Source organism: Strongylocentrotus purpuratus, unplaced genomic scaffold, assembly GCF_000002235.5.
Source record: "Strongylocentrotus purpuratus isolate Spur 01 unplaced genomic scaffold, Spur_5.0 spur5_scaffold_8, whole genome shotgun sequence".
Classification (NCBI taxonomy): Eukaryota; Metazoa; Echinodermata; class Echinoidea; order Camarodonta; family Strongylocentrotidae; genus Strongylocentrotus; species Strongylocentrotus purpuratus.
Window position 1 is genome coordinate 21,902,711 of NW_022145614.1, and position 19,444 is coordinate 21,922,154.

At 36.6% G+C, this 19,444-nt stretch overlaps 1 protein-coding gene across 1 annotated transcript in view; it reads left to right on the forward strand.

Annotated features, from left to right (window-relative positions):
* The window catches only part of LOC764722, an 83,498-nt gene that overhangs the window by 26,239 nt on the left and 37,815 nt on the right, over positions 1-19,444 (forward strand). The window contains exons 3-5 of the mRNA XM_001201179.4: positions 13,103-13,348; positions 17,827-17,948; positions 18,751-18,842. Coding sequence (XP_001201179.2) covers positions 13,103-13,348; positions 17,827-17,948; positions 18,751-18,842 — 460 coding nt within the window. The remainder of the gene's footprint in view (positions 1-13,102; positions 13,349-17,826; positions 17,949-18,750; positions 18,843-19,444) is intronic.

A 19,444-nucleotide genomic window follows, 5' to 3' on the forward strand; every position in this document is an offset into this window, starting at 1 on the left:
CCTGCAAGCACAGTCTACAAACACTGATCAATACGATTTTTTCCGTAGAGATCAGTGGCTACAAATTGAACTGGGTGTAAATCGCAAGATGAAATTCGTCTTGATTTCGATTGCCCCCATAGTATTTCCACATGTCCCAGGGTCAAGTGTGACTAAGATCTCTTATCCTGTCCTTCATCTTCTTTGACTGGATCCGTGCGTTTCAATTCCATGTCTACCCAGAATCTGGCTTTCACCTGGCTGTCCTTAACCAGTGTCAGGAAGTGGGGTATCCAGATATTCATTTTAGAAGAGGGGCTGCGAAATAGGGTCGTATTATAAATAGCGACCCTCTTCTCGTTTTATGAATAGCGACCCTCTTCTCGTATTTTGAATAGCGATCCTTATGATCCTTATGAGTAGTGACCCCACTTGTAAATTATGAAAAGCGCCCCTTCTTCATGTTAATGAATAGCGACCCCGATTTCGTATTATGAATAGCGGTCCTTACGAATAATGACCCTCAATGTGAATTATGAATAGTGACCCTCATTTCACATTATGAATAGCGGTCCTTATGAATAACAGTCCTTATTTCCTTTGAATAGTGCCTCTCTTATCCTATTATGAATAGCGGTCCTTCAGGTATGGGAAGTTCCGCGTAATGAATACATTACCACCTCCTCTTCCTCCTCTGGACGGGATTTCGCCGGTTATATTCGGGCAGCCCCATTTAACGTTAGCATACTACAACTAGAGTTTTCTTTGATTGTGTTTTTTAGGGAAGGAGAAGGTCTTCAAACGAGGGGGGGGGGGGGGGGGTGAGGCGTACCCTTGATCGATCCGATGTTAAATTTGCTATAATTCACTGTCGCTCATATACACTGTCGCTTATAAAGGTGGAATATTTTTGTTTTACCCCAATTTATGGAATTATTTTAAAAATAATTTAAAAATAATAGATCTAGATAATAGTATACATTCTCAGATTTTATTGAATAATAATTTGCCAATGTGTGTTTTGCGTGACTGCTAAAGCATGTGTGTGCTACTATGCTTATCAACTAAGGGACCTACGCCTTTAAGTCATAAATGACATTCATGAGGAATAATGCCCCACAAAAGGGCACTAATATAGCACATCGACACGGTTTTGATCCTTGGGCCTCACAGTTACGAGGCCATTGCTTTGTCACTGAACCATGACTGTACGCAGCGGGGGCTAGGGTAGGGGGACAGTTTCCATTAATAAAAAAAATTAAAAAAAATGCAATAAATTTTCAATAATTTATTGCATTTTACCCCGGTCCCCAACATAAAAAAAATCCTCTGGACGGCCAGAGTTGATTCCCCTAGTTGATAAGCATAGTAGCATACACATGCTTTAGCGGTCACGCAAAACACACATTGTCAAATTATTATTCAATAAATCTGAGAATGTATACTATTATCTTGATCTATTAGGAATAAATTATTTTTAAAATAATTCCGTAAATTGGGGTAAAACAAAAAATTTCCAGCTCTATGAACGACAGTGTATATACCACGTACCAGGCAATACATTCATTTCCAATTTATAAATAATTAAATCTTTTCGTGATAGCATATGCAAGATATTCAGCCACATTTGAGGTCTCCGAGTAGAGCAAAAAAATCCTTGAAAAGTTAAATGAGCTCAAAATGATAAGTACGTAATAGGTGCGTAACATGTAAAGAGAATTCTTGTTCCCCTTTCAATCTTCACGAGAGGGGATGTGTCGGGTGTCAGCAATTGGTGAACCACAGGATGCCATTTATTCTCCTACCCCTTCCGTTATCACCCGAGAAAAAAGCTCCCAGGTTTCATAGGTTGGGGATTAATTTATCATATTTATGATTCAATTACCCATTAGTCTTCATTAATGCTCGGGGTAGGGATCTCACCCCTCCTTGTTTCCAAGTGCTGGAAATGCACGATTTATGAATTCGTTGTATAAGCGATTTATTGCGCGATATAGGGTGGCGATATTCCGTCCTTATCTTGGGAATTCTCAACCCTTAAAGATAAAGACCAGTTATGCTCATGAGATCGCATATTGAAAGAAACGTTGTGGAATCGATCAGAAAAGGTTGATCATCTAGCATATAAGTATTGGTGTGTACTGCAAGGTTCTGGAATCATCAAAATGATAAGAAATTTGGCCCAGCCTTGGTAAAGTTACAAGCACTGTACACAGAAAGATGTTTATGGGACTACGCGACACGTGCGCGATATCTATCAGGTCCAAATAGATATAATAATTTACCAAATATATCAATTAGTAGGCGGTTTCTCGGCAAAATTTGTATCAACACGTATTAGTCAAAACATATTCTTTCACATGATTGGTAATAAGAGCTTCCATTTCAGTTTTTGAGAGGGGGTCGTTTCCAAAACTGATCTTTACCTTTAACTTCAGTTTGAGTATGTATTGTGGTAACAAGATATGCTACTATTTGACCTTAAAGGTATTACAAAGTTTTGGTATGGGGTCATGAATTTGGTTCAAATGAACATATTGGAAGCTTATGCGATTTAACGGTTCAATGATCGTTGTCGCGGTTGAATTCGAGTCTACGTGATGAAATTGTAAATAATAAACTCTTTATGTTGTATAGTGCCCTCTCAAGACTGATAATACTTTACCTTTAAAACAATGTTTCTCGACTACAATCGACCGATTTGCTATTCCCGGTAGGAAATTATATATCAGAATTACATATTCTGAGATTTTCATGGTCGCAGCTACCTTGGAATGGCCTTAGGCGTTATCTGAAATATTTGAAATTTACCGGGAGCACCGGTGAATTTTTTATTATTCAATGTCTCGAAAGCAGAAGTGTGTTAGGGGCTAAAAACTACTGATTATAATAAATCCACAGGGGCGTCCAAATATATAAAAATTGTGAAGAATTACTATCCATTCAAATTTCCCCCAAACTTTGCATTACCTTTAATAACCTGCAACCTACCATTCCTCAATATCTACAGCACCCGCTCTTTTATATTTCTTATCTCTCTAATATTTTCACACCCTCCCATCACCCCCCCCCCCCCCCTCTGCCGCTCTCTGCTCCTCCCTCCCTCACTTCCTCTCAACCTCTCAACTTATCTATCAGGGAGAGAGAGAGAGAGAGAGAGAGGAATTTCTCTACCTGTCTCCCTCCCCATCTCTCTCTCTCTCTCTCTCTCTCTGTCTCTCTCTCTCTCTCTCTCACACACACACACACATACACGCACACGCACACACACCCACACACACTCACACACACACACACCATTACCGCTTTCCCACTTTCTTTTCCCATTCCTGTCATAAAATTAATTATTAACCGTATCAGACATCTGAGCAGGGCAATTTTTAAAAGTTATTGCCCTCAAGGTTTGATGGATAAGTCAACAAAATTACAATAAGTTAGTCCGCTCAGAAAAGTCAATGGGATTTTGTGTGTAATTTGGCGGGCAATATAGGTTATACAGTAAACCAATGCGCAAATATTTTAGCCCGCTCAGAAGAGTCAATAGGGTTTGTGTGTAATTTGGCGGGCAATATAGGTTATACAGTAAACCAATGGAGAAATATTTTAGCCCGCTCTGAAAAGTCAATGGCAAAATGCGTGTTAAACTAGTGAGCAATAATATAGTGCCAGTTGTAATTTACATCGCGCATCAGCTATTGTAATTTACATCGCGCATCGTGTATAAGAAAATGCGCACTTTGCACGAACTCTATTGTGACGTAACAATCACACCCTAGGCAAACTGTTTGCAGTGTATCGAAAATCTGTCAAACACTGGATGAACAGTGCTGGTTTGACAATGTTTTTGCAACTTCTAATGCTAGGAAACCCTGTGTAGCCTACATAATTTAAGAGTATAAGATAGTAAGAGTTTCTTGTTTGCTCTAGATGTCTGATATGGTTAATAATAGGAATATTGACTGCCTAATTCAGGGCAATACGACTTGTCATATATCACCCTCACCTTCGGTTCGGGTGATATATGTCGTATTGCCCAGAAGGCAGTCAATATTACTTAAATATGTGTCATTTCATATTCATACTCAATTTTGCTAGCAATATTTTATATCGTGTATTTTTTGTTTTGTATTATTTTTATTTATTTATTTGTTTTAATTTGTATACCTATTTGATGTTTTGATGTAAACATTTATTCATTTTATATATATATATATATATATTTTCTTTCCCATTTGCTGTGTTTTCTTTATATATATATATATATATATATATATAAATATATGTTTTTGAATGCTTTTTTATATGATTGTATGTTTGATGTAAACTTGCATTTTTAGTCTTTGGACTTTTTGACAAGTCGTGAATAAAACCTCATTTGAATCTTGAATCTTGAATGTTCTAAATTTCTTAGAAAAAGGTCAAAGTCAGGTGGAATTCGAATGTCGTATTTTGGAGACAAGGATTCATTTTGGAATACCCTTGTAATTTAAATGGAAACTATACGAGAAAAAATAAACCTTAAAGCTGTAATTAAACTATGTACAAAGTGGCTTTAGAACGACACGTTTTTAACATCGTGAATATATTAATGAAGATGAAATAGTTTTGAACAAATTCGAAAAAATAAAACAAAATAAAAATTAATAGTCTAATACCAGAAAGCTAAATGAAGATAAAATTGAGAAGCCAATTATGAAAAGTATTATCTATAATCAAGTGGACAAACCAGTCAGGATACTCGCTATGCCTCAACTCTGCCCTGTCCGTGAACCGCAAAATCTGATTTGCCCCTAGTATAACTTGATCTACTGTATCAAGCCCAAACTTTGCATTACCTTTAATAACCTGCAACCTACCATTCCTCAATATCTACAGCACCCGCTCTTTTATATTTCTTATCTCTCTAATATTTTCACACCCTCCCATCATCCCCCCCCCCCCTCTGCCGCTCTCTGCTCCTCCCTCCCTCACTTCCTCTCAACCTCTCAACTTATCTATCAGGGAGAGAGAGAGAGAGAGAGAGAGAGGAATTTCTCTACCTGTCTCCCTCCCCATCTCTCTCTCTCTCTCTCTCTCTCTCTCATACACACACACACACACACACACACGCACACACACACACACACACACACACCCATCACCGCTTTCCCACTTTCTCTTCCCCATTCCTGTCATAAAATTAAATATGTGTCATTTCATATTCATACTCAATTTTGCTAGCAATATTTTATATCGTGTATTTTTTGTTTTGTATTATTTTTATTTATTTATTTGTTTTAATTTGTATACCTATTTGATGTTTTGATGTAAACATTTATTCATTTTTATATATATATATATATATTTTTTCTTTCCCATTTGCTGTGTTTTCTTATATATATATATATAAATATATGTTTTTGAATGCTTTTTTATATGATTGTATGTTTGATGTAAACTTGCATTTTTAGTCTTGGACTTTTTGACAAGTCGTGAATAAAACCTCATTTGAATCTTGAATCTTGAATGTTCTAAATTTCTTAGAAAAAGGTCAAAGTCAGGTGAAATTCGAATGTCGTATTTTGGAGACAAGGATTCATTTTGGAATACCCTTGTAATTTAAATGGAAACTATACGAGAAAAAATAAACCTTAAAGCTGTAATTAAACTATGTACAAAGTGGCTTTAGAACGACACGTTTTTAACATCGTGAATATATTAATGAAGATGAAATAGTTTTGAACAAATTCGAAAAAATAAAACAAAATAAAAATTAATAGTCTAATACCAGAAAGCTAAATGAAGATAAAAATGAGAAGCCAATTATGAAAAGTATTATCTATAATCAAGTGGACAAACCAGTCAGGATAATCGCTATGCCTCAATTCTGCCCTGTCCGTGAACCGCAAAATCTGATTTGCCCCTAGTATAACTTGATCTACTGTAACTCTTTGAGAGATGCATCCTTATTCAAAATATGGATTTTGCTAGGTAGGTTTTATCTATCTTCTAGGTCGTTGAAAGGTGGTTATTGACATTCCAATAGTGGTCAAATGTAAACTCACTCACAAAATGCATCCTATTTGGAAGATTGGTCGTCACGTAATCGATTTTTAAAAATGTATATTCAATATTGCGCACCTTTCCCGCCTTTTAATCTTAGATACCCCCAAGAAAGATTACTGAGTCAGAGTCCTTTTCAGGACTCCTCAACCCTCTCTCTCTCTCTCACATGGTGCACCCGCAAATCTACTGTATACAGGGGGGGGGGGCGATTTCTTTTCATGACCGGGGGGGGGGGACGATATGCGAGGAACGAGGGAGGAATGACGTAATGAGCCAAAACGTTTTTTTGGGGGGAGGGGAGAAAAAAATCCGTATCATCATCGCTCTTAGATGTTACATGCAGGCCCCGCGGAACCGTTTTTCAAAGTTGGAGGGGGAGGGGAGGGTAAAGTATTTGCGATCAAATAGAGCAAAGCAATTAAGTTGGGTGTAACTTTGGCGTGGGGTCCAGGGGCAAAGCCCCGTGAAGCTCAGAGCTTTTAGGCATTTAATAAGGGTCAGATGAGCATATTTTGATACCTTATTTGTGACACTTGCATGCAGGTCACTAATCGTACTGAGGTCCAGGGGGCGAAGCCCCCAGAAGCTCAGCGGTTTTAGGCATTTAATTACGATCAGATGAGCATCCAGGGGCCGCCTGATAGGGCCCTTGGTGGTGTTTAGGGGGCGGAGCCCCCGTAAGCTCAGGGTGTTAGGCTTTTGAATATGGTCAGATGACCATCCAGAGGCCCGCTTAGGGCCCTGGTGGGGTCCAGGGGGCTGAGCCCCCGGAAGCTCAGGTATTTTAGGAATTTAATTATGGTCAGCTGAGTAACCAGGGACAAGCCTTAGGGCCCTTAGTGGGGTACAGGGGGCAGAGCCCCCGGAAGCCTGGGGAAAATCATTAAAATCAGTAACACTTGTAAATTAGTAACTGGTATCGAATTAGAAATAAACCACGTTTGAATTTTATCGGGGGGGGGGGGGGGGGACTGCCCAAAGCACGAGTGAGTAAACATAGTGAACGAGAGGGGTCAAGGTAAATTATATTTCTTAGCAAAACTATAGTATGAAAACAAACAAAATTCCTGTTTCACACTTCATTTTTCTACAATATTAATTGTACATTTTGAAGGATATTATGCGAGGGAGCATAGCTCCCGAGCCAGAAGATTTTTGCATTTTTATTTGTCTAAATGCTGCACTCTTGGGCCCTCCAAAGCTTAATAGTGTGTTGCAGTCTTTAGTCAGTATTTGCTGTACATTATTTTTGTGTACTTTTTCAAATTTTCCGGGGGGACGATCCACCCCTACAAAAATCGAGGGGGAGGGGGACGTGTCCCCCCCCCGTCCCCCCGGGATCGCCGCCCCTGACTGTATAGATACATTATGTTTTGTAAGGTAGCACCAAAATAGATGTAAAAGGTTGCCTTACAGAGTATATCGAGTTTTCTGAAGTGTCTGCATGAAATTACTCGTCACTATATTAAAAAAGAAAAGAAATCGCATGGGAATACATTATGAAAATAAGTTATGGCACCTAAAATTATCGCCTTTCCGAAAGGCTAATGAAGAATTGGCAGGTTTCCAGTTGACCTGCATGTTTGAAATGAAGAAAAAAAAGTCGTGAGACGTTTATTCATTCGTTTCCCCATCTCGGACCTGCTCATTTGATTTAATATATTTCACTTTATGTGCTGTTATGAATAAGTGAGATTCATTGACATGACAGTTTCGTACCTGCAAATAGTCTGCAGATGCATCTAGTGTAACATTTAACCCTAATAAGGCCAGGGGCCATTATGCCCCCACCCCCTACGTGATTTTTATCTGACTGTTCGGGAACGCTTACGGATGGTGCCCCGCCGCTCGCAGACTTTTTTCTTTCGAGTCTTGCGCATCTTTTAAAACGATTGTTTTGAAAATCGGACGTACAGTTACAAATTCACGTGACCTTTTGTCTTTGCATGTCAGCCCGAAAATCGCTCATTTTCGTGAATTGTGGACAAAACATATGGGAATGTAATTTTTCCTAAAAAGAGGTGAATTTTATGACCTTATTTGCAAAAATAACCATCAATATGCAAATAAGGGAATTTTTCAAAAAAATAAATTTACCATAGTATTCTATACACTTCACTTGACATTCGTGCAAATTTTCGCGGCGATCGGCTGTTTCACGGCCGAGATCTTGGGGGGGGGGGGGGACGGCATAATGCCCCCCCCCCGGCCGTATTAAGACCTCAAATAGCCCGGCCTTTTTAGGGTTAACTCGAGCTGGAGGATGAGAAAAAACGAATTGTTAACAAAATTATCAGAATTTTTCTAACATCTTAAAATCCTGCTTCTCCAATTGCGAGGACTGCCATTTCTTCATTCAATTGATTTTGTTGTTTGTTTCAAATCATTAACAATCAGGGGCGAAGATCCCGGGGGAACGTGGTGGACACATTCTCCTGGAAAGTTGGAAAATTTGCGCGAACTTGGTGACCAAACTTTACAACATCATACGCGGTGTCGTGCTTTTTAATTTGCTGAATCTCAAGCTTGGAAATATTGTTGCTAGATCTCTACGCTCTCTCCAAAAATATCTAACAATTCCAAGTTACGCACTGTAAGAAAAGAGCTATTGGAAGTACAAAAAGTATCGAAAATTGATGCTTGGTCGCCGCGCTTTCTCGCACAAATGGTAAGAGCAACAAAAAAAAAAAAAAAGAAGAAGAAGGATATAACTATCCGAGAGAAATAGTTTTATACTACACCATTCTTTTAAGGGGAAGGCTCCCCACGCTTAACCGTTTCACTGGTTTATGCCTTCTCACCGGTTATTATAATGAATCACGGCCATGTTTACAACAACTTTGATTCTTCCCTACTTCTTTAGTGAAAACACAAGTGTCCCATTTAATTGATATTAGGACGATGACACGATCACTGTGGTGATGAATGAGTTTTCTGACCAGCAAGGTGATTATGTACGTCATCCCTATGAGTATTTTATTCCGTCTGGGACACACATGTAGGCTTATCAAGGGCGAGTCTCTACTCTACTTATCATTGTAGGTTAGCAATTGGTGTTAATGAGTTAAATTGAATTGAATTGAATTTATTTATTCACGGTAAAACTCACATCAGCCTAAACAGACTGCTTTTCAGCAAGTCCGTGTAAAAAACATAAAACAGATCATAAATACATATACATAAATAAATACGTAGGAAAAACTAATTAAAGATGACAAACATGTATATAAAACAAAATCCATTAACAAGCTAGTTAATTAAATAATAACAATCATAAAGATATATGATATAAAAAGTTTCATATGAATAAATTAGGAAGAACAAAATTAAGTAAGAAGCTAACATATTAAATGAAAATAACAGACATGTGTTATAAAAAAGTGTCATTTTAATCAATAGGCATAGGGGAAGATTAGAATGGGATAGGATGAGAAAAGAACAAAGAAAGAGAGAATGTAGATCTCTCTACTGCTTCATTCATTAACATCAATTGCTAAACAACAGTGATACGTACATCTTCAAAACAAAATAAAACACAATTACTTCATACATTTCCTTATTCGTTTAAAACAATAATAGTATTAATTATAATAATGATAAAGTACTTAGTCATTTCATTTTCATTTTTTCTTCCAAAAACGCTTTATTTGTTGAAGTAAAAAAAAGAAAAAAATGATTGTATATGAAAAAATATAGTCGGTCAATAACCAATAAAGATAAAGTTACAGTACCGCTTCTGAAAAGCGAAAAAATCCCCCCTGCAGAGAGAGAGAGAGAGAGAGAGAGAGAAAGATTAACAACAAACTAAAAACACAAAACCTTCCAAGGCCTCTCATTTGTTTAAGTGAACTGAAAGAGTATCCCTTTCCATTGCAAGTTTGTTTTCTTCTTTTCTACTTTCGAGAAATTTATCTTTTACTTCATCTAGATTTGGAGGGAAGCTTTCGTATGGAAGAGAGCGGGATTTGCAGAAATCATGAATGGCTCCATTGTGACGTCATGTTTCCATTTGTTATGTTATATAGTTGCCTGACAAAACAATTTTTTATTGTTAAATAGCCCTGAATAAGTACATTGGGAATAGGATTGGAGAAATGGGCGAATGACTGAATTAGTTTGGTGTTTTTCTTTATTTCTTCAATACTTCAAAAGAAAATACATTTAGGCTTCCGTTGTTATTTCATGACTCACATCCGATTTGCCGGTGTGAATGCGAGCCATTCATCGGCTTTGGAAGAAAAGATTTTGTGAAATCGCATTGATCTACGTAGATCTGTCATTATCAATGATGTATCTACTGCAAACAAGAAAATCACTGTTGTCTCCAAATTCGAATCTAATTCGCTCACTTATCAATGATTTATGGTTAAACAGTGAGTCTTTGTTATTCAGATATCTTTGTTACATTCTTTTTAGGTAGTAGACCCGCAGTTTAACTTTCTGTTCCATTTTGTGATCTAACGTCACAGCTCAGTCGACAAAAATTTGGCTACAGTGTATCTTGCGTTTGAAAAGTTAAGTTGATCTTTGTAGATTTTTCAAAGCTGATTTTTTATTTTAAGTGAGCATGGATTTCTGTGTATAGTATATGATGAAAACTACATTTTCATTGAGCACATATCCATCCCAAGGAATGTCCAATATGCTTACAAAATAGTATTCTTATCATGGCTTTAGCCCAGCTCCTCTAAGGTGCTGAAAACATTCGAGGAATACATTTCTAGGAGGTACCCTTTTACCTGGGTGGAGAGTGGAACATGAATACCAAGATCTTACTAAATGACATTTGTACCGCGGTGACGCATTAGGCTACGATATTCTGTTTGAATTTGAATTTGAATTTTATCAGTAAACTTCATTCATATACATGAGAATTTTGTTTCACAATACATATATAAAGCAATTATATAAACAAGAAAATCAACGGGTGATATAGTTTCTCGAGTAATCACAAATTAACAATAAACATTGTGGCTTGTATATACAGTGGTAAAACAATATTATAACTAATAATTATATGACACGTACCAGCTTGTTTTATGCTCTGAACTATTTTAATATTTCGATATAACATCACTAACGCCGTTTTTGATAGAAAAAGGAACATTGACTTTGCTATTGTGCATTCGTCACCCTTGCATTACTATTTCGAAGATCAGGTTCATGGTTTGTGTTTCCCTGTCATGCATGTTGCGATTCCAAACCCCTAAGCTATTAAAGGTATTACAAAGTTTTGGTATGGGGTCATGAATTTGGTTCAAATTAACATATTGGAAGCATATGCGTTCCTACAATATACATTGATCGTTGTCGCGGTTGAAATCGAGTCTAAAGTTATGAAATTATAAATAATAAACTCTTTATGTTGTATAGCTCCCTCTCAAGGTCAAAATATTAATTAAGCTATGAAACAATGTTTCTTGACTGAAATCGACCGATTAGCTATTCCCGTTTGGAAATTATATATCCCAACTACATATTCTGAGATAGGCGCTATTTGAAATTTATCAAAATTTACCGGGAGCACCGGAAAAATTTTATATTCAATTTTTCTTGAAAACAGAAGTGTTTTAGGAGCTATTTTTTTAGTGCTTATAATACATCCACAGGGGCATCGAAATATATCAAAATTGTAAAGATTCACTATCCACCCAATTTTCAAAATTTCCCAAAACTTTGTATTACCTTTAATATCACGGTTAATGGAATGTCCATTATAAAGTAGGTCAAATGCTGCTTCTGTTTCATTCCTTTTCTTGCGTTTGCTATCTGAGACTCTCTTAGGAATTTCAGACCAACATGAGCTTGAAATTAAACCCCAACCGACCCAAACAAACCTCCAACTCACAGATACGTGATGATGGACGACTCTCTATAAATCCAAGTCATGACTTCTCTAATTTTGCTCACAAGTAAAACGGAACCAAAGGCAGTCGTGTATTTTGAGCGGGAATATTTGGATACAAAATAGAAGATGAATTATGGTCCTTCCGATTTAACGAGGAGGAAGATTGAGTAACCTAAGGGGAAATCCTATTCAGTCTGGACAACGTGATGACATCTGATGTCACAAAAGGGAGAGAGAAAAAAGTTCTTATACAGCCTTTTTGAATCATCTTTGAGCTCCTGAAGGGCAGATTTCACAATGTCACATATTTTGCAAGCCATTCAGCCATTTTAGAGGAAGTTGGATCCTTGTCAATTATGACATCACAATAACATGCGAAGGAAAAACAACCCGACACCTTATCTCATTGCCACACACAACAAATTTATCCCAAAACTCTATAAAGAAACGTTGTATAAAGAATAATCGTATAGCTATATATAACATTTCAAGTAACTTGATCGCGAAGACTTATTATAAGGCAATGTTAGTATCCTTGTGCATCACTATATAGAACGTGCGATCTTACAAAGACATTATACAAAAGTAACATAACCCAGATATGGTTCAATAGGCAATCATCCTAATAGATGATTGAAATTGCCCTTGAATTGATTTCTCGAAAGTCTGTGCAATTTTTTTGAAAGATACAACAACTTGCACTCAGAATAAGACAGAAAGTTGATGGGAAATAAAAGGGGGTTGAACACGAGTACATATTTTGGTTTTGCTGGGTACCAAGAGATAGCAGAGTCTGGTCTACCGGATGAATAAAATATTGCACACTTAAGTCGCAAAAGTTGGTGTCATATAATTGCTATTTCGGGCTAAATTCTACCCAATATTATTTCAAAATGTTGAATTTCTAAAGGATATGTATATTTGATTATATGTTTTTGCACAAGTGCCCATTGAGCCTGATTTCAAGTGAATTCGGAATTCGGCGACTTACAAATACTGATTATTAATATTATTTGTTAGCATTGTTATATTACTATTACTATTATTAGTAGTAGTAGTAGTAGTAGTAGTAGTAGTAGTAGTAGTAGTAGTAGTAGTAGTAGTAGTAGTAGTAGTATTATCATTATTATCATTATTATTAGTAGTAATAGTATTGTTATTATTATTATTATTATTATTTATTTTTAAAAGTTTCTAACCGAATCTTGATTTGTTTCCCTTTTTGCACAGGTATGGGATGACGAGCTAACTCTTATGTCGAAGAAGTATGCCAAGAAGTGCATATGGGCTCACGGGCAGGCCATCGATTCCAAACAATTCAAACACGTCGGACAGAACTTGGCCTATGGGAAGAACCCCCGCGGGATAAACATGTCGCCATTTTACCTCGCTTCGTTATGGTACCATGAGAAAAATAACTACGATATCACAACGGATACTTGTAAACCAAATACACTATGTGGACATTATACACAGGTGAGTACAGGGAAGACTCGATGAGAATCGAAAATAATAAAAACAATAATAACAAGAAGAAGAAAAGAAGAAGAAGAATAATAATTCAAGAATGATAATCATAACAAATAAAAGAAAAAATTGATTAACAAGGAGAAACCTCACCAGCATCTTTGCTGTTCTTCCTGAGGGCCCTGCAAATAATATTTGCCCATCAATTGCCAGGGCCTCATTTACACGTGGGTGGAGAGTGGCAAATGTGGATTAATGTCTTCCCAAAGGACGTTAGCGCCCGGCTCGGATTCGAACCCTCAACCCTTACGTTGAGATTTAATTAAATGCAACACTATACCAGACACCTCCACACCATCAATTCTGTCTATCGTGATATCAAAATATTGAGAGTTAGAAGGGTGTTAACTCATATCATTTAACACACAGTTCAATTTCCTTTTGTTTTAGAACTGCATGATAATTTATGCATTTTAGATTCCATAGTTATGAATATTTTTTTCATATGATTTTGTGGAATAGACGTTGGTTGTATTTATATATTGTAAGAAAAGGAAAAATTAGGGACAAGTCACCCCCCCCCCCTCATTCAATGCACGGCGTTGAATTCTGTATTTGTCTGCACCCTTACATATGACATTGTTGTCTTGGTCCAATTGGCAATCTATTTTCGATAATAAATTTACCCTTCCAGCCAAACTCTCTTTTCTTTCCATTTTCCGACGGTTTTTTTAAATCGATTTCCCAACATTAATTAATCACGAAAACTATAATTTTGCGCCACTTTGCCGACCATAATGCCGCTCCGCTAATATGCTCCTGGGTGTTTAATTTTGATTACATCAATAGAACAATAATTTATGCTGCTTATTATGTCGGTTATCTGGTTGCTATACTTAACGTATACAAAACCACGAAAGGCAAGCTCGAGTAAGCCTCAAGGCTCAACTACACACCCACAACCAGAGTCTGTTACAAGAAAACTGCATCATTCATCATCTTTCAATGCGGCATTTCGTTTTCGTTTTATCTTGTAGGTGTTGCCATATGCAAACAGACGGTTTATATATCCCTTCTTTAACATCACCAATGGCCCGTAGAAACAGGAATATTTATGATTCCGAGTGTAAATACACAAAACAGTAGAAGAATGTTTATGACTCAGCACGCAAGTGTCGAGAGATCGACATTTATTAAAGGGGAAGTTCACCCTGAAATTAAGCTGGTTTTGATAGAAGCAACAATAACAAAAAGGAAAAAAGAAAGAAAAAAGAAAGAAAAATGAGAGAAACCGGGCAGTGAAAGTTTGAGCTAATTTCGATTAAAATAAAAAAAAAAGTTATGCAAATTTAAAGCTGCTATCAATCAAACACAAATTGGCGACTCTGTAACGGATCTTGCCAGGTCCCCTACCATTTGCTCTGTTCAAAAAGAATATCATAGATTTAGATTTTCCCTCGAGAAAATTTGCAATCATACCCTTGATATAATTATTGCAAATATATTTCTATACAACCCCTTTAAGGAAAAAAAAAAATCTTTTCTGTCATCAATAATGAAGAAAATGATAGTTAATGCAATTTATGTACAAAGCAAATTGGAGAGAATCTCGCAAGATACGTCACAGTGATACCAAGTCGTGTTTAATTGATCGCAAATTCAAAAATTCTTAGCTGTCTTATTTGTAATCGGAATTTGCTCAAATTTTCACTGCCCTGTTCCCCACATTTGTCTGTTTCTATTAAAACCAACGTAATATCAGGCTAATGCCACATTCACATTCACTCAAATTTAACACCAAGTCACCACACAGCCAACACAATAACAAATATAGACGTTTCTTTTGTACAATGATATAGACGCGTTGCCTAGTAACGCTCGTATTTTTCAACATGGTGTTTAGCGTTTCACGCCCTAGTCATGGAGCGGAAAGAGTGAAAACAGAAATTGGCACAATCCAATCGGAATAGTATTTTGCAATTGAGTGAATCGAGTAGGTTTGGTCTCTAGGGCAGTTGTACAGTTTTGATGGGAGGAAGCTATTTATGATTAATGGTTTTGTCTGGCACGGGGGCGACAAACATGATTGCCTTGGGAAAGCGATCTTGAAGGAACTGAAATTGACACGGGTAATTTGACTTGAACTTAGTCAGGTGGTACAGCAAGTTAGTTAGGGGATATAGGAGGGAGTTAGGAGCGGTACCTATCTGACTTTGGGTTACAGATTAGTCTTTCGTATAGCATGTAGCATATATACCTTATGAAAGCATTTCTAATCCATTCAAATTTCTATAATTGATCAAGAGTAAATTTTTAATACGGTCGGTATGAAAATGACATGCACAAAATATATAATATTTAGGCTTATAGTAATAATCTTATCGTAGTGACATTATAGTATGGACATCTGATAGGTTGAAATTAATCAAAATTGTTGGAATTTTTCCTGAAAATATAACATTATCACAAAGGGAACAAATGATAATTATAGACAATCTTTCTTTTAAATCATAAAAAGCACTATGTGCTGATCTGTTACATTAGAGTAAAAACTACATAGATATCCACGATAAAATAGATTGATAAAATTACTTGAAAATCCGACATGTCCGGCAAGATATTCTTAGCTGATGCAATTTTAGATGTACCAGCTCTGAAATCGAAACTATAAAGCAATAATATGTCCATTGCCGGTTACTTGAACGAGGGGGGGGGGGGGGTGGGGTGCCCCCTATACGGTTGAGCATTTTTATTCTTGGAAGTTGCCCAAGTCTGGGCTTAATGCTTAGAAATTGGTAGGTTTTGAAATAACATTGTGGTTTAGAAAGGAAAGCAGTCGGAAAGAAATTAAAATACAACGATGATGATGACAACGCCGATAATGATGATGACGATGATGAGGAGAAAGAATAGTGGAAGTATGAGGAGAGAGGGGGTGGAGAGATGCTAAAGAGGAGAGGATCGTGACGAACACGATAATGACAACGATGGTGATGGTGAGGTGTAAAAGGAAAGAGGGTGACGATAACGGTGACGACGACGATGATGATGTAGTGATGATGAAGATAATGATGTTGATGAAAACGATGATGTGGATGCTGCAGCTGATGATGATAGTTAGTATAGCAACTGCGATATAAGGCACTAAAAGCTGGATCGGATATTCACCATTAAACAAGCTTAACATCAACCAGATGACAAGAATCTAGAATCGCTTTCAGAACTTCAACATATTTACAAAACAAGAAATTAAATTAATCGGTAAAAAACATGTTCACGTGACATGACCCTGCCCTACATTCTGGCATTCATTCGCTGAAACATACTACTTGTACATCATGAAGCTTAACTATTACGTGTCCTACGATACAATCACGAACAGAATATTGATTTGTTACATTACACTGTGAACTGATGTATATGATACATGTTTATATGTTTACAAACAGAATATTGATTTGTTACGTTGCATTGTAAATTGATTTATATGTTAATAAACAGAATATTGATGTACATCAAAGAAGTTTAATAAATACAATACATACACGAACGAAGGATTCTGAAATGATTATGTTGTTTTAACATATACGGTGTACCATGGAGATGACATGCTTGAAAACTCTTTTCGTGTACAATTCACTGCTCGATAATTACAAATATTAGACCAAATTTGTCGCCAAATCAATCAACTTAGCGTAGAACAAAAGTATGCGCACGAAAAACCACAAAAACAAAACGAACGAACCCCAAAATCCACAAAAGTCAACAGTGCATGTGACATCGTGAATATGTATTGCTTTGCTTAATTCAGCATCATAATCCAAACATTGTATCTGGTATTCAGACTACGGCTATACAATTTGCCACCTAAAAATGGCAGAGGGAAATTGCGTTTCGGCGCCTTCCATTGTGAATATTATTTATTAAAGTACATTCAAATGTACTTCACATCACCATTCAGCTAAAACAGAGAAATTGATTGATTTTGGGCACAGGGGACACATCAGATGTGTGCCCAACTGCGCATAGAAAAACAATTTAATTTCTAATAAAGATTTTTATGAGATAGTGGCCCCTTTTGAGAGCTCGATCAGATTACCATAATTAAAGAATTTATTGAAAATTTTTCCCATAAGGTTTTTATAGTCTGTGTTATCTTCAAAATTTCTAGTATACCATATTAATCCCAAAATATAGGCCAGTATAATGATGTTTCTACATACGGTTATCAGAAGCGTATCCACATAGGGGGAAAATTGCCTCCCCTTTATAACAAATATATTTACATTGGCAATATATATAATGGTATTTTTGGACTTTGACGGCTTTCAAATATTGATACATGGTTATCATTTTGGAGGTTCCTTTCATACAGTGGTTCTGGATCTGCCTTTGGATGATAATATTTTTAATCCAACCCAACTGATAACGGTAATTATGCCCATGTTTTCTTTTCTTATCAAATAAAATCTCGCTTTTTTTTCCAGATGATATGGTGGGATACTAATAAGCTTGGTTGCGCCTCACACTGGTGTGATGAGATGAACATCCCTGGTAGTACCATGGTCATACGAGATGCTCTCTATCTAGTCTGCAATTATGGACCGGGGTACGCAGATGTTTCTTCTTCTTGTTTTGCTCTTTCATTTTAAGAGATTTTGGGGGATTTTTTTTTCTTCTGGACAATCTGTACATTATACAACTTCCTTGTAATGATTTTTATCACTGCATGGTGATGAGACATTTCATTCAGCTGTTCCAAAATAGCATTGTTATCATATTTTGCGTCTTATAGTATTTGCTAGGTCAGATTAAGCTTCGACCAGCTTTCAGGTAATCACAAGCCCCATTTGCAATGGAAGCAAGGATGGTTATGAAATAGAGCAGTGACATAACCTACAATTCAAAAGTTCATTAAAAAAATTATCATCCCATCAATATATTTTTTTGCGTGATTTTGAGTCACAAAACTATTCAAACGCATGAGCGCACCATAATTATGTGGACTAAACCAGATTTTGATATGTTGGTGCAGGCTGGTTTGTAAACAGATGGATAATCTGCATATTTTCTATTCCTCTGTAGCAAATTGTAATTCGTCAATTTAGTTGATTTTTTTCACATATTAAATTCATCTTCATTTCATTCGGTAGTTATATCTTGCAATCATTTCCCATTTTCATTTGAGCCTTTCTAAATTTATTATCGTAAAAGGTGCCATTTCAAGAGTTGATCAAAAGTAAAAGTAAGACCTTGAACGTTTCTTATTGATTAAACGTAAGTGTGTCTACCTGCAATTGAAAATAATTTGGTAAGGAGTTAAGCATGTGGATATTACAGAAAGGTGCCATAATATTATATTGTGTCATTTCGATTCGAATATGGTATCTTGTTTTGTTTTTTCCCCACAGAGGTAATATCCACGGTAAAAAGCCATATGACATCGGGAGACCGTGTACACAATGTACTTCTGGTTCTGGGCGATGCAGAGACGGACTGTGTAGTAAGTGGATTGATTGATTGATTGAATAATTGATTACTTTATTATCTTACCTGATTGCTAAGAAACCAAGTATGTGCTTTTAAGTAAGCATCCAGTAGATCTACATCATTAAGTCTAGTTTCTCACAAAGGCGCATCATTATTCTTGTATTTTTATTGCATGATTGAAATCACGAAATTTGCCAACGTATGAACACAGCCTGTGTTGACTGAGTCAATGTCAATGTTACCATCCGGCTAGCGATCTCCTACAAGTGCCTTTAACACGAGAGTGAGTACGAGAGCCAAGGTTGTCACTGTTATAACCCCACGAGGAGGCCTGGAGGAGACAAGATGAGAAGGAAGGATGGGGGGTCCCTGCCTCCCGTAAAGCCACCACTGTAATAATGTTAATCACGAACGCATATTTTTTTTTAAAAGTCTTTGGACACCCCTTCCCCTTAGTAAACCAATACCTATGTTCCACACGTGTCATATTATAGGCCCTATAATATATATAGATAGGAACAGAGGTTGGATTTTAAATTGTGTTTCATTAAATTTGTCGCTTGTATAAAAATGTATAACGGCGACTCATACCCCGGTTATACTCCTCCAGAATGA